The sequence below is a fragment of the Garra rufa genome, chromosome 25 (assembly GCF_049309525.1).
Source record: "Garra rufa chromosome 25, GarRuf1.0, whole genome shotgun sequence".
Lineage (NCBI taxonomy): Eukaryota > Metazoa > Chordata > Actinopteri > Cypriniformes > Cyprinidae > Garra > Garra rufa.
This window is the reverse complement of record NC_133385.1, coordinates 31,436,081-31,453,322: the sequence shown is the minus strand read 5'-3', so window position 1 is coordinate 31,453,322 and position 17,242 is coordinate 31,436,081. Positions and strand designations below refer to the sequence as shown.

The window sequence follows — 17,242 nt, the reverse complement described above, 5'->3', positions numbered from 1 at the left end:
TACTGACATGTTATTGCAGATAAGTGATAGGCTAAGATATTTATTGTCATGTTATTGCCAACAACAATTAAGCTGAAAATTATTTACGTTATAACGTAAATAATTTGTTGATAATTACTGACAAGTTGATAATTACTGACATGGATGATAACTGAAAATTTAACAGTGCACCATTTAACAGTGTTATTAAATTAGTGTTTTAAAGATTAACTTTAACAAAAAAGTGTTAGATGACAAACTTCACATAAGTGTAAAAACGATGCGAATGAGCATTAAATATCCAGTATGTATTTGTAATATCACCCAATACTGATACAGTATTTTTTTTAAATCAGTAATATCAATTAATTCCAATTTAACAAAAAATAAAGAAAGAATATTGGCCCAAAAAACTAAAATTGGCCAATAACAAGTTGGTACAACTACTGAATTAGTTGACCTGAATTAGCTATTGCATAATATTCTGTTCAATGACTTTCATGTTGTCTTTATTGATAAATTTGCTTGCAATAAACACAGGTCAACCCATTCTTGCGCCTGAATGCTGGGTGAATCCCAGGGCAGAAGCCAAAATGCCACTTATGCAAGATATCAAAACATGAAAGGATTTGGCCTACTAGTCTGCAATGGCCAGCATGATGTGGTCAGAGCAGACAAAAACACCAGCAGCAGTTCAAGAGAGGATGCTTATGTAATGAGATGGGAATGTGAATGTATGGTCACTGTCTTTGGACTTGTTAAACCAGCTGTATGATGGCATAAACCCATAGGAATTCCTGACAATGCCTGACCTTCTGTCTGTAACCAGAGGCTGATGCCACATGTGACTCCTCACTGCTTATTCGTAGCTTCATAACATAAACCTAAATTAAATATATATGTAAATTACTTTACTTTTACATATGGGAATCTGCTAGTCAACACCCTGAGGGTGACAAAGTGACCACAAGTAATTCATTTTCAATGAGAGCTGCTGATTTGATCCAACATGAGCAAGATAGTTTGACTTTATGCAAATGAGCAATGACATAATGCAGCAACAACCAAGGGGAGTGCAAATAGGACTTTACAAAGCTCTTAGATATTGACTTTGCTCAGAAGACAACAGCTAAAATGATTACAATATATGATATGTATGGAAAATCTTATTCTGCCATGCAATAAACAATAAAAACAGTAACTATTTGTGACTATTTATCTTACAAATCTGACTTTTTTACCTTGCAAATCTCTGACAATCTAGACTTTTTCCCTTGCAATTGTGAGATATACATTCAGAATTGCAAGATGTTAACTCCAAATTGTTAGAAATAGACTCAAAATTGTGATACAAACTCAAGATTGCGAGCGATAAAATGAAAATTGCGAGATATAAACTAAAAATTACGAGAAAAAAGTTCTAAGAAGAGAAGCTTTGTTTAAAAATAAAAATAAATAAAAAAGGTAATTGTGACTTTTTATTTCTGACAATTCTGACTTTTTTACTTGCAGTTGTGACATAAATGTAGAACTGCAAGATATAAACTCAAAACAGTCAGAATTGTAAGGAAAAAAGCCAGAATTTTTTGGCCAAAAAACTAAATTGTGACTTTTTATCTCACAATTCTAACGTCTTTCCCTTGCAAATCTGAGTTTATCTTTGACAATTCTGGCGTTTTTCTTGAGATATTTTCTTAACTGAGATATCACTGATATAAAGCCAAAATTGTGAAGAAAAAAAAAGTCAGAATGGTGAGAAATAAACTCACAGTTCTGAGAAAACAAGCTTGTTTTTTTTACACAAAAATAAATAAGGTAATTGCGACTTTTTATCTCACAATTCTAACGTTTAGTTTATCTTTCACAATTCTGACTTTTTTTTTTTTTTTTTTAACTGAGATATCACTGTATGATATAAACCCAAAATTGTTAGAAGTCAGACTGGTGAGAAATAAACTCACAGTTCTAAAAAGACAAGTTTGTTTTTTATTTATTTTAGTTTATTTTATCTTACAATTCTGAATTTTTTTCAGAATTGCAAGATTTAAACTTACATTTGCTAACAAAAAAATTATGAATTGTGAGATATAAACGTAAAATTATGAGAAAAACGTCAGAATTGCGAGATATAAACTTAAAGTTCTAAGAAGAAAAGCGTGTTTTTTTTACCAAGGAATGAAAAAATAAAAAAGGTAATTGCATCTTACTATTTAGAATTCTTTTGCAATTCTGAGTTTATCTCTGACAATTCTGACTTTTTTTCCTTGCAGCTGTGAGATAAACTCCGAATTGTGCAATATAAACTCAAAATTGTGAGAAAAAAAACTCACAGTTCTAGGAAGACAGGCTTGTTTTTTTTGCCAAGGTTTTGTAGCGTTTTTTTTTTTTTTTTTTATCTCACAATTCTAACGTTCTTCCATTGCAAATCTGAGTTTATCTCTGACAATTCTGACTTTTTTTACCTGCAATTGTGAGATGTAAAATCAAAATTATTTCAGTGAAAAAATAAGTCCAAAACTCTATATTTTAACATTTTAAACAATAGCGCTCTATAATCTTTTGCTTTTTTTTTTTTTTTTAGAAATTCTTATGTGTTTTTTTTTTTTCTGATAATCAAATGAAAGCATAAACATTTATTTATTTTTAATCAAATGAAAAATAAACCCTTTTAATTTTTGGCAGACCAACAGAGGTTTACTGTTAAAATCAACACATGGAAGAAAAAATATATTCAGTTTAAAACGTTTAAATAATAATTGTAGTATTTTTTTCTACAATTTAGTGGTTAATCTTGTTGTAATATTTATTTTTTCATCATATATATTGTTTTATGTAAATTATTTAAATAGGAATATATAAATACCTACATTATACTGTACAAAAGTAATACAAGACTAATGTTGTTCTGTTACATCTTAAACCGTACTTTTATTTTGACAGGTTGCCGTGAGGTTTCTGTGTGTACAGTATGATATGATGCTAGTTTTCTCAAATGAAACGGTTAAGTGTTCACGTCATGTGAGATGCAAATGGCAAAAATTATCAGGAGCATCACGCTTGCGTGTAGTAAAAAAAACACGTCTCCGCCATTCATACATACAGAGGCAAACGGAACATGCAGGATTCATATTGAAACGGTCTTTTTGCATTTCAGTTTTCACAGACACTAGTCCATATCGCGATTTGAATTAAGTGACAGACCAACTTTTGATCTATTAATCCAAAAATCGACGAATTCCGTGGCATTTCGCGCTATGGTAAATTCCATTTTTATGAATGGAGTCCGCGATCCAGTCCGTGTTTTCGCGGAGGAGACATTGTAAACGCGCGACCATGTAGAGACAGAAATGACATAGGCCTACATGCTGTTGTGTAAATAAGATAAATAGCATAAGGCTATTTAGTTTGTTTAATAAAAGAACAATGTATAAACCTGTTCTATAGGAAAGATTCAAAGAACACAGGATAAGATGTTACTATCCTTTGTGCAAGCATTTCCAAGAGTTCATGAACAGAGAGCCTGATGAAATTTTGGGAGCGCATCGTCAGTAGTGTACCTTTGGTTCCTAGGGTGTTTCGGCCTTTCACACTATACACCCTCCCCACAGGCGGCCAGCGACAGGGTGATCAATCCTATGCTTGCGTCCCATACCCAATTAGTCATAGGAGTTGCCTTGTTGTTGATAACCAACATCCCAGGGACTCTGCATGGCAGGGGCGTCCTCCTCCCTGAGTCAAGCATTGTTGACCGCATACCTCCTCCTGACCCTCTCACTTCGGGGCCCAGCTGGGGTCTTTCCTCTTCATCCAGAGCCACTGACTGCTGCCTTCTGCCGCCTCCGATACAGCTCTGATTGCCGAACGCTGGCTCTGGCCCTTAATTCCCAGGTCTCTAAGCAGTCTGGTTGTAGATGTTGCCACAAAACCTCTGCAGCCCACCTCCACTGGTCGGACTTCTGTGTTCCAGCCATGATGCCGTGCTTCAGCAGCTAGATCGGCATAGCGCAGATGTTTTCGCTCATAAGCCTCATCTACCGAGTCCTCCCAGGGTACTGTGAGCTCAATAATGAAGACCTTCTTTAGCGAACGGGACCAGAGCACCATGTCAGGTCTTAGGGTGGTGGTTGCGATCTCCGGAGGAAACACAAGTTGCCGACCAATGTCAGCTAGCATTTTCCAGTCGCGGGCCAAGCGCAGCTGGTCTCGCTCTGATGGTGTAGAGCTGCTCTTCTGTGGTTTTGCCCCTTCGCGGACAAAAGTCGTTAGTAAGGGGTGTGATGCTGCTGGGGGTGGTAGGGAGTTGGTGGCAACTCGCTTGTCCTCCAGGGAAGACGCAAGGTTTTTTAGGACTTGGTTGTGACGCCAAGTGTAGCGTCCTTGGGTGAGGCTTGTTTTACACCCTGTGAGAATGTGCCTGAGGTTGGCTGGCATGGAACAAAGGGCACATTCCGGATCTTCACCATACCATTGGTGAAGATTAACTGGTGTTGGAAGGACATCATATGTTGCTCTGATGGAAAAGCTCAACCGCCTCGCTTCCATGGCCCACAGATCCTTCCAGCTGATCTTCCTCTTCTCCACACTGTCCCATCGAGTCCACTGTCCCTGTTTGGCAAGAGAGACTGCCTTGGCCCACCTTGCAGCCTCCTCCTGATGGCGTACTTCCTGCACTACCATTTTGTGCCGCTCTGGTGCAGTGGCCTTACTCCAAACAGCACGGCTAGTTAGCCCAAGGCCTCCTCTCCCTTGCTGAACATGACCCACAATGTCAGCATATCTGAGGGCTGCTGTTGCCTCCTGGACTGCTTTTCCTGGCCTCCATTTGCGCCCAGTTGCCAAGGTCGGTGCGTTGTTGCTCACCACTGGGTCTCCAGATTCATTCAGTGTCATCTGGAGCCTGGTTTTTGCACACTTGAATTCCTCTGTTAGACTGGTGAGGGGCAGCTTGAGGACACCATCTCCATAGAGGCCTATGGTGGTAAGGCATCGTGGAACTCCGAGCCACTTCTTTAAGTAGGCTGTGACTCCTCTTTCTATCTTCTCCACTATTGAGATGGGAACCTCATACACTACTAGGGGCCACAACACCCGGGGTAGGAGACCAAACTGCAGACACCATGCCTTTAACTTTCCAGGTAGCTGGGTGTTATCGATGGACTGTAGGCTACTACTGATGTCTTTGCGCAGCTGTTGCACCTGGTCTCTGTCCTTCAGGCTTGCATCATACCACCTTCCAAGGCTTTTTACTGGCTGCTCAGACACCGTTGGGATTTGGTCATCTCCGATGAAGAATTTCAGGTCAGAAAGTACTCCCTTCACAATCGAGATGCTGCGTGACTTGGATGGTTTAAACTTCATACGGGCCCAGCTGATGTTCTCCTCGAGTTTTCTGAGCAGTCTCCTGGTGCATGGAACAGTGGTGGTCAACGTTGTAATGTCGTCCATGTAGGCTCTGAGTGGAGGGAGGCGGACACCAGAGTCGACTCGCTGTCCACCAACAACCCATTTTGAGGATCTGATAATAACCTCCATTGCCATTATAAATGCCAACGGAGAAATGGTACATCCCGCCATTATACCTACATTCAGGCACTGCCATGAGGTGGTGAACTTTGAGGTGGTGAAGCAGAACTGCAGATCCTGGAAGTACAATTTCACCAGGGTTGTGATGGTGTCCGGTATGTGGAAAAATCTGAAGGCAGACCACAGGAGTTCATGGGGCACAGAGCCAAATGCATTGGCGAGGTCGAGGAAGACTACATGGAGATCCCTTTTCTCCACTTTGGCCATTTGGATCTGGTGCCAGATCATGCTGGAATGTTCCAAGCAACCAGAGAACCCTGATATTCCTGCCTTCTGTACAGATGTATCGACGTACGCATTCCTTTGCAGGAACACGGCCATCCTCTGGGCAATGACCCTGAAGAAGATTTTACCCTCGGCATTCAGTAAAGAGATTGGGCGGAATTGGCTGATGTTCTCTGCATCCTTCTCCTTAGGGATCAGGGCCCCACCTGCCCTACGCCACACTTTGGGTATTATCTTCTTTTGCCAAGCTGTTCTCATAAGCCTCCAGAGGAACCTCAGGACGTCTGGTGCGTTCTTATACACTTTGTACGGGACTCCATTTGGCCCCGGGGCTGATGCTGTTCTTGCCCGTCGAACTATGTCTTCCACCTCTTTCCATGTCGGAGGACTGGTCTCAATATGATGTTCCGGGGGTTCAATGGGTGGGATATCTGATAGGATGGCCAGATGTTCATGTCGCTTTGAGTCAAAGTTTGTTTTTCTTAGATGCTCCTCTAGGTCTTTCTTTGTTGTTTTTAGAGCGCCACTTTTTTCCTTTGTGAAGAGACTTTTAAGGAACTTGAAGGGATCTTTAAAGAATCGAGTTCTAGTTTGTTCTTTCTTCCTTCTGCGTTTCCGTAGGTTCTCTGCTCTACGGAGGGATGCCAACCGGGTTTTGATGTCAGCCTGAAGTGCCTCTATGCCCTCCTTTTCCTCTTCCGAGGCCTTCTTCCACTGTTTCTTAAGCTGTCTCCTTTCTTGAACGAGGCGCTTGAGTTCTTGTTGCCTCCTGGAAACTGGTGGGGTTGGAGCCTTTCTCCCGCCTTTTGCCTCTTGCACTCCAAAGCGTTCTGCCCCGTACTCATAAATGATATCCCCCATCCTCTCCAACTTCTTCTCCACTGTGCCTCGAAGTTTCTCGAGGGTCAAGATAAGGTCAGTATTCACTGTTTCCCACAACTTCTTGTCACTGGCGCCAGGCCACTTCACATACGGTCTGTGCCCTGGTAGTCTCCTCTCGACTGCAGGTCTGGGAGGCTGGGTGAGTTCCACTCCTGTTGTTAGTTCCACCTCAGTTGTTACTTCGGTGCTTGAGTTTACATCCTCCATGACAGTGGTACTGATGCACTGCAAACTATGGTTTGCGTCCAGTTGCTGTGCTTCATTCGACTGATTTGATCGCTTTCGCAGAAAGCGATCAATGCGAGGCCCCTGTCTCTCTAAACTCAAACACCCCTTCTTCCCCTGGTGGATCCTCAACCCATGGTGTGATGTAACTTTCTTCCAACCACAGACACATACATGCATCTGTTTGTGGCCCGCTGTTGCAGCGGAACTTGTGACAGTTGCTGTGGTGTTCTCTTGTATTGTGCTCTCATTACTCGCAGTCGTTTCCAGTCCAGTCGTTACCATGTTGTCAGTCAATGAGTCATCTTCCGCCCCCACTCTCGCAGACTCTAGGGGTATTCTCGTATCTTGCCTTTCTGTAGCTAAAGCGGGTGTTTCCAACATACTGCGAAGCATGGGAAACTACAGAAATGGGAAGCTAACCCATGACTGTCCCAATGGGGTCTATTCCCTCCTGTCAGCCGTCTCTCCGTGCCGCCACAAGGACTTTCCCCTGTTGTCAGCTGATCTTTCTCAGTAGTCACTGGACAAGTCCAGATATTCAGATTCAAAGAACACAGGATAAGATGTTACTATCCTTTGTGCAAGCATTTCCAAGAGTTCATGAACAGAGAGCCTGATGAAATTTTGGGAGCGCATCGTCAGTAGTGTACCTTTGGTTCCTAGGGTGTTTCGGCCTTTCACACTATACACCCTCCCCACAGGCGGCCAGCGACAGGGTGATCAATCCTACGCTTGCGTCCCATACCCAATTAGTCATAGGAGTTGCCTTGTTGTTGATAACCAACATCCCAGGGACTCTGCATGGCAGGGGCGTCCTCCTCCCTGAGTCAAGCATTGTTGACCGCATACCTCCTCCTGACCCTCTCACTTCGGGGCCCAGCTGGGGTCTTTCCTCTTCATCCAGAGCCACTGACTGCTGCCTTCTGCCGCCTCCGATACAGCTCTGATTGCCGAACGCTGGCTCTGGCCCTTAATTCCCAGGTCTCTAAGCAGTCTGGTTGTAGATGTTGCCACAAAACCTCTGCAGCCCACCTCCACTGGTCAGACTTCTGTGTTCCAGCCATGATGCCGTGCTTCAGCAGCTAGATCGGCATAGCGCAGATGTTTTCGCTCATAAGCCTCATCTACCGAGTCCTCCCAGGGTACTGTGAGCTCAATAATGAAGACCTTCTTTAGCGAACGGGACCAGAGCACCATGTCAGGTCTTAGGGTGGTGGTTGCGATCTCCGGAGGAAACACAAGTTGCCGACCAATGTCAGCTAGCATAAATGCTACCTTAAATGACTTCTATTGTGATCTGGCGCTATATCGAAAATAAAATGAACTTGACGTTCAAGGGGGGCGGGGGGTGACATAAACTCAAAGTTCTAAAAAATATATATAAAATATAAAAAAAAATAATTCTGACTTTTTATCTTACAATTCTGACTTTTTTTCCATTGCAAATCTGATTTTATCTCTGACAATTCTGACTTTTTCCATGCAAATGTAAGATAAACTGCCTGATATAAACCCAAATTTGTGAAAATAAAAGTCAGAATTAAGATAAATAATTCGTTTTATTTTTTGTTTTTCACTAAATAATAAAAAAACATGCAATATCTTACAATTCTGACCTTTTCATCTCAGAATGGCGAGTTTATATCTTGTTTTTTCTCCAAGGAATAAAAATAAATAAATAAATAAGGTAGTTACAACTTTTTATGTCACAATTCTGACTTTTTTGTTTTTGAGTTTACCTCTGACAATTCTGACTTTCTTACTTGAAATTGTGAGATGTAAACTCAGGATTGGGAGAAATAAAATTGCGAGAAAAAAAAGTTCTAAGAGAAGCTTTTATTTTTAAAAATAAAAAAAGTAATTAATCAAAATTTAAATTAATTCTGAATTCTAATAATTTAACTTTTAGCTAATGAGGTCAATTCCACTGGACATAAATAGCACACAGAAATCTCTAGACATTATTCATCAGTCAAATCTGCAGCAAAATAAATAATTAAATACAAATATATCTACAAATAAATGTCCTGTTATATACGACACCAGTAACCTAGCATGAACTTGCACATTTAAGCATGCTCATCGCTTTGCACATGCAATGTCAGCTGTATAATTACTCGATGAATTAAAGCCAGATAAAAATAAGTGCCATTTTAAATGTCAATACTAAAAACAGCGAGGCTCTGAGAAGATCTAAATCTGCAGTTGATATGAAACAACCAAATATAAAGCTTGAACCACAGTCAGTCAACACTTTAAAAATAACAGTGTCTCTGCTGTTTTGCAAACCTAACTGTCAGATTAAACATCTGTCATCATGGCTATTAAAAATAAACAAACTTGCTTGAAGGAAAATACATCAACTGAACTAAAACATGATTAGACATGCTATATCAAACAATGCATAAAATTACCCTGATACATGAAGATATGTTCTTATGAAATGTATGATTTTTACATTTGAATGAACTCCTGATGATTAAAAACACATCCATCCACAATAAAGGTGATACCAAAATATTCATTAACCAAAGGTGTCTAACTATACAGGAAGTTAAATAATAATCAATATGGCTGTCACTATGAAGGGGGTCCAACCTTAAACAAAATTGTGAGGGGAAAAAAATTAGATCTGCGAAATATAAACTAGCAATTGTGAGACATAAACTCAAAATTGTGAGGAAAAAGTTAGAATTGCGAGATATAAACTCAAAGTTCTATGAAGACAAGCTTGTTTTTTTTTTTTGGCAAGGAATAAAAAAATAAATAAAATAAAAACGTAGGACTTAATAAGCAGACTTGCTATGAAGGGTCCAACCTTATGCAGAATAAAATAGCGTTTAATAAGTCATTGAAACGAATCGAGTCTTTATTTCATGCGAGTCAAATATTTGTCAAAAGTACTATTTATGTCTTTATATGTAAAACCTGTATGAATGAATCTACAAAACACAAAAAAAGATCTTTTGAAGATATTTCTTGTTCATGTCCGTACAATGAAAGTCAATGGGGTTCAATGTTTTTTTGGACCCCACTGACTTTCATTGTATGGCCAAAAAGACACTCTTTTTATTCACCAAGGAATAAAAATAAAAAGGTAATTGCATTTTACAATTCAGACTTTTGTCTTTTGCAATTCTGAGTTTATCTCTGACAATTCTGACTTTTTTCTTTGCAACTGTAAGATAAACTCAGATTTTTTTTGTGAGGAAAAAAAAAATCAGATTTGCGAAATATAAACTAACAATTGTGAGATGTAAATTCAGGATTGTGGGACATGAACTCAAAATTGTGAGGAAAAAGTCAGAATTGCGAGATATAAAAAGACACTCTCAAAAAGACACTCTCAAACTCCAAGGTAAGTTCTAACTCAAAGTAACTTCTGAAAAGTTCTGCAGTCAAGTTAATGTAATATCCATCCAACCATTCGCCAATAACCGCCAAATCTTAAAAACCAACTGGTTATCCAAAAGTAAAGATCTTAATGCATCTGTAATACATCAGTGACAAATACACAAGTCTCCTGATTGATTCTTGACCTAAAATAACCTGACAGGTCAGGGTGTAGCTTCTCATGTGGCAGGATGTCATGAAAGAAACCACACAAGTAGGACGAAGTACCATAGTCTGTTTAAAGTAACAGACAATTTTAATGTCAGACAATATCCTGTATGAAATATGAAATGCTACAGAATGACTGAGCCACTTCCAAAACTGTTTAATACAGTCAGTGAGTTGAGTTATATATTCCACTAAATTCCAAAACTCATTCATTTTTAAGAAATACATCTTATATTTCATAAATGTGGCATACAACTTACAAATGTGCACTCCAATAATAAATATTGAACTCACCCCATCAACCAGTCCATGCTGCTGGACTGATCCACGCCAGCTCTGCTTTGACTTTCACCGGCTGTCTCAAAATATATCCAGGGCTGGATTTGGATTTGCTGCCTAAGTGTATAAATGAACAGTTTTGGACACAGAGCTGCTCCTTACTAACTTTGAATGATTTCTAAAGAGCCTCGGTTTGATCTCAGCAGCTGGTAATAAGGGCTGTCAGATGTGTGCTGCTGCTCGTGTTGTGGGATGCCGGTGCTCCGTGTCTTGCTGTCATGAAGTACACTGAGTGTCTAATGCTTCAGTCCCGCTGCTGCTTCATTTCAGGAATCCGGAAGTAAACACAGACTGTGTTTTAAAACGCAGAGAGACGACTATCTTCACGGAAGCACGCAACGAGCCGAAAAAATGTTTCAAAATCTTGTCTAGCCAGGCAGCGTAATAGGGTTTAAGACACAACCACTTCCGTGCCTGTCATTGTTCACCTCATCTGTGGGCAGAAATAGCCACAAATATCCTGCAAGAGACACGTCCACATTTAATAACATCTATTTATCTTTATTGGACCTGCCCTATCTTAAAATAATAATAATAAAATAGGTTTTTTCTTGCTTTTTAAAATATTGTTTTTTTTTTTCATAATTTCTAGCATATGTTTCATAATTCGTAGTTAGTATTTAACTGATACATCTATAACTAGGCCTTATGCTTCTTTATTTATCATTTCATACATATATTTTTTTATTTCGAACTTCGCTATCAAAGTTGTCGACGTTCAAGTCAAGGAATAAAGAACAATCTCTCTTCTTACCAACAGATGGCGCTGTAGACATGATTATGTCATTGCAAAAGCTACTGGCACATCTCAATAGCATATATTTTCACATTAATACAACCCTATCTAAAGTGCCATCTGGAATTTTATGGTTTAACCTTTTAAAATTGTATTAAAACATGATTACATTTTAAAATATTTAATTAAATTTGCAATTTTTGAATATTTTATTTCAAAAATAGATTATTTTTTATTATTAAATTATAAATAAAAAATTAATTAATAGTAATGTCAATCTCACGAATACGTACGTGTGTCACGAACACCTGTTTATGGGGAATCAATATGTAAATAATATAGGCTAACAGCTGTAATTTATCATTTGAAGTCTTAGTTGTGTAATTGGTCATTTGTAGGGTCGTTTCACTTGCGAAGCAGTAACTTTGATGTAATAATACACTCTGCAACCTTTTAAAAGTCTTTAATAGTCCAGGAAACCATCTTATTTTTGCCATAAGTGGGCCATTAAATTGGATGTGCGAGGCTTCCGGTCTCAGCATCAAGCTATTTTTAGCTGTTTAAAACAATTGGTTGTGCTAATTTGCTATTGCAAACTGGTGTCTCCCCATATCATTTTTATGTATTATCTTAATTATGAACACACTTGTTTGTAGTGCAAACAGTTTTACCATTTACTGCACATTATTTAGGGGCCAAGCACCGAAGTGCGTAGGCACCTATTGTATCTGTTCTGTTTCTTCTTATTATTATTCTTCCGCCACAAGTCTATGGCAGCCCATAGAACCGCTTGCGGGAAAGTTGTATAATTTTGCACACTGATAGAGGACAGTCCCAACATTAACCATAGCAAGTTTGGAGTCTCTAACTCAAACTCTCTAGCGCCACCACTTGTTCGAAATTTCACTTTCTTTTTGCTAATAACATTTGAACCTTAAGCCACAAAATCAAAATTATTTTTTTCTCTGAATCCTTGGGTCATGCCGAGTCGAATGAACACCAAAATTCAAAAATCGTAAGGTTTAGTTTTTTTTTCCTATAATTTATTGTCTGTAAAACCTACTTTTTCGAACTCGTCCTAGACGGTTTGTCTGATTTTCACCAAAATTGGCTCAGATCATCTTCAGACCATGCTGGCAAAAAGTTATGGAATTCAAGTTGATTGGACAAACCGTTCTCGAATAACACGCTAATTAATTCTACGAAAAGTGTGCAAAAACGGATGTGAGGCCATATCTCCGCAACGGTTTGTCGTAGTGAGACCAAACTTGGTGTGTGTTATAATAAGCATGACCTGAGGCTACCTGCAGTGTTTCGTCACATTGCCACCTAGTGGTCAGGAGATATGAAAAATGGCTATTTTTGCTTATAACTTCTCAGTGCTTTCCCAAAAAATCTCGAATGTCATCCCGTTAGATTCGGAGGAGCATGCCAAGACCATTTTGAATTTAGCTTTAAAATGCTGTATCTTGAGAACGGATTAGCGTATCGTTTCGACATTAATTGCAAAAATGTTTGGTACCATGCCCTGAATGTACATAAATTTTTTGGGGCCAGCGCCACCTTGTGGTCAAAAGTTATAACGAAATTTCAAAAAAAGCTAATAACTTTTGTGTACATTAGTCTATTGAAATAAAACTCCTCCGGTCATGCTGAGAACACCGATACCAATTTTGCCAATTTTGGCCGAACTTCCTGTCCACCATTTTGATTCATGTTGAAAACCTACTTTTTCGAACTCCTCCTAGACCGTTTGTCTGATTTGCACCAAATTTGACTCGGATCATCTTCAGACCATGCTGACAAAAAGTTATGGATTTCGTGTCGATATTCGAAACCGTTTTCATAAAACGCATCAACAAATTTGCTGGAAAGATGCCAAAGTGCATCTGAAGCTGTATCTCTGCAAAGCTTTGAGATATTTGCACCAAATTTGGTATGTGGCATTACCACCTCACACTGATTACACTACATCAATTTGGTAACAGCGCCACCTATTGGTCAAGAGTAATAAACTATTCATTAACTGTCAATTATGAAACGTCCAAAAATGCTAATAACTGTAGATAGCATTAGCCAATTGTAATTAAATTAGTCTCAAAATATTCCTTGGGTCATGCTGACAACATAGATACCAAATATGCCACAGTTGGTCAAACTTCCTGTCCGCCATTTTGATTTATGTTGAAAACCTACTTTTTCGAACTAGTCCTAGACCGTTAGTCCAATTTTCACCAAAATCGAGTCAGATCATCTTCAGACTGTGCTGACAAAAAGTTATGGATTTCATGTTGATAGATGAAACCGTTTTTGTACAGCGCCTCTACAAATTTTAGGCTTGATGCCAAAATGATTCTGAGGCTTTATCTCTGCAAAGCTTTGACATAATGACACCAAACTTTGTGTGTGCCTTCGACACCTCACACTAAACACACCACATCGATTTGATAACAGCGCCACCTGTTGGTCAAACCTAATGAGCCATTAAATCATACAAGTAGGCGTTCTACATAAATTTTCTGTCGTTTTGACTAAAATCATCCTGAAATGGCTTCTTTTTACTTATAGTTGCAGTTGGTCTGCTGTTCCAGCCATCCTTAGCTCCTCATTTTCCCCTTTGAATGCTTGGCCCCGTAATTGCTGCTTGCAGCTATATTCTTCTCATTACTTCCCTATGGAGTGTTTTTAGGATGCGTAATTAATCGGCCATATTGCGGCACTGAACGTAAACAAAGCCACTGAACCAAACGAAACACGTATATTTTGCTGATTATTGCTGCTGAAAATGATCAATTATTGTCATGTTTTAAGCTGTACTAAACATTTGGAGTACTATAGACCGCCAAAAGTTAAAACAAAGCGAGGAGAAGAGTGCAAAAACTGTCTGAGGAACGAAAGGCATTTGTGGTTGGCCAAACTGAACCAGGATTTCCAGGGCAAGAATCTTGACAACATTTGGTTTGTTCTTATCATTTCCGGTCAGGTAAGTGAAATATTAGGCTAATATCTTATTTAATACTGCTCGTACATATCTTTACCTCCTATTAACTTTAGTTTGTCAAAATATTGCGCACTTTCCTGCTTACTAAGTCCTTCTCTATATGATTTAGCAGCTTCCACACATTTTTTTCCCAAGGTTTAGACAGCGTAAATTAACAAACAACGCATTAAGTAGTACATTAACCGTGCAATCCCTGCTGTTGTTTACATTCGAGTATCGCCAATGTAGGAAACATATTTATTTTGTTGGGAAAATATTATATTCAACATGACCAAAATTACATAATTTTCTTTGTGACTTAAACTACCTAATTATAACACTAAAAAATATTAACACCAAGAAAAGTGTCAAATTTGTGAAACTGTATAAGGAATTGCTGAATGTTACGTAATTCTGATTTACTACTTCTGTATTTTTTTCTTTATTGTCATCCTCTATTATTTCTGTATTCATAATTGTCATCCACTTTTGTACTTGATTGTTGTAAATTGTTCATATAAAAAAAAAAATAGCTCACAAAATGAAATCATTAAAAAAAAAGAACCAGAAATCTTGCAGATAGGCGTATTTCCGCATTGAAGAGTAAAGTAGATAATCAAGGAAAGAAACAAATTACGACGGAGAGTGCTAACTGCAGTCTTGTGCATATTAAATAAATAAAAAATGTAATGTAATGCAAAATGTAATAATGTAAAGTAAAGTATTTTGTAATGTTACAAAAGATTTTTATTTCAGATACATGCTGTTCTTCTGAACTTCCTATTTGCCAAAGAAACCTGAACAAAAATTTACTCAGCTGTTTTCAACATTATAATAAATGGTTTTGGAGCAGCAAATCAGAATATTAAAATGATTTCTGAAGGATCATGTGACTGTTGTAATGGTGCTAAAAATTCAGTTTTGAAATCACAAAAATAAAATATATTTTAAAACATATTCAAATATAAAACAGCTATTTTAAATAGTAAAACTATTTCAAAATGTTACTGTTTTTGCTGTACTTTGGATCAAATAAATGCAGGTTTGGTGAGCAGAAGAGACATTATAAAGCATTAAAAAACTTTTGACTGGTAGTGTATATTACGTCATATTAAGTTGTATGACAACTTTGTGTGGAAAAACAGACATATAGCGAATATATATTTAAAAACATGCCATCTCAAGATGTTTTGAGTTTCACTGACTTAAGCAAAACTGATTCTTATATGCCTCCTGACTACAAATAGTTACTTAAATTGCATTCTGTTCCTCACACAAAGACTTAAATATAGCTCACAAGCTTTATGATGCATATTTTCGGAAACTGACAGCCCCAGTCACCATTCACTTTTTTTATATGGACAAGGACAACCTGGACATATTAAAACATCTCTTTTTTGAAAGTCATATGTGACTCAAAACCAGTCTTTAGTATCACAGGTATATTTGTAGCAATAGCCAATAATACATTGCAAGGGTTTAAAATTATTGTTTTTTTCTTTTATGCGAAAAATCATTAGGATATTAAGTAAAGATCATGTTCCATGAAGATATTTTGTAAATTTCTATTTTAGAATTTTTTATTAGTAATATGCATTGCTAAGAACTTCATTTGGACAACTTTAAAGGCGATTTTCTCAATATTTAGATTTTTTTGCACCCTCAGATTCCAGATTTTCAAATAGTTGTATCTCGGCCAAAATGTGTCCTGCCCTAACAAACCATACATCAAGGAAGGCATATTTATTCAGCTTTTCAGAGGATGTCAAGTTGGCCCTTATTGGTTTTGGAATGACACAAGGATGACAGAACCATCCCTTTAAGGTTATGACCAGGTCTTGTTTGAAATCTTAGCACACAAGGTTATTTCCCTTTAGACATTTGCCGTGTGCGAATACTGTACAAATCAATACGCATATCTCTGATTCCAGACACGCCGTCTCCTGTCTTCCCTTGAGCGATGTGCTTGGCGCCTGAGGAGTCAGACCTACCTGTGATTCAAGTGCACATCTGGCCCACCTGACAATTACAAATGGTGTCTCCTTTCATTGGCATCATGGGAATCACAGAAGAGCAGACGAGATGTATGTGGAAGGAGAAAGAGGTGCACTGAATAATGCATGACTGTTGTTTGGCCTCCTTGATGGCAAATAAACCAGGCACAAAGTCACCAACAGATGGCAGCACCATACAAAGGCCAAGAAAACTGGTGAAAAGTGTGATGTAAGTACACAGCTTGCATTGCACATTTAAAAATATATATTTTTAAATAAATGTTCTGTGAAAGGAGGTGTATAGCCTCTAGTCTAGAAGATCATCAGCTTCGTTAAGTCAAAGAATTATAGATATAAATAATAAATAAGCTGTTTTTTCTTGTTTATTTTGTTTGGGGTTTATATTTGTGACCAACATTTGGAATATATTCATTCTGATTTTGGGTTTTCTAGCAAGAAACATGTGACCCTGGACCACAAATGAATAAATAAGCTTTCCATTGATGTATGGTTTGTTAGGATAGGACAATATTTGGCTGTGATACAACTATTTAAAAATCTGGAATCTGACGGTGGAAAAGAAAAGAAAATTTTTTTTAGGAAAATCGCCTTTAAAGTTGTCCAAATGAAGTTCTTAGCAACGCATATTACTAATCAAAAATATTTTTATTATATATTTATGGTAGGAAATTTGCAAAATATCTTTATGGAACATAACACAAGATCTTTACTTAA

General features: G+C 38.1%; 1 protein-coding gene across 1 annotated transcript in view; it reads right to left on the bottom strand.

The window, feature by feature from the left end:
* The window catches only part of mob2a (MOB kinase activator 2a), an 83,542-nt gene extending 72,517 nt beyond the window's left edge, over positions 1-11,025 (bottom strand). Inside the window, exon 1 of the mRNA XM_073831914.1 lies at positions 10,753-11,025. Coding sequence (XP_073688015.1) covers positions 10,753-10,769 — 17 coding nt within the window. The 5' untranslated portion in view covers positions 10,770-11,025. The remainder of the gene's footprint in view (positions 1-10,752) is intronic.
* Between the last annotated feature and the right edge of the window lie 6,217 nt (positions 11,026-17,242).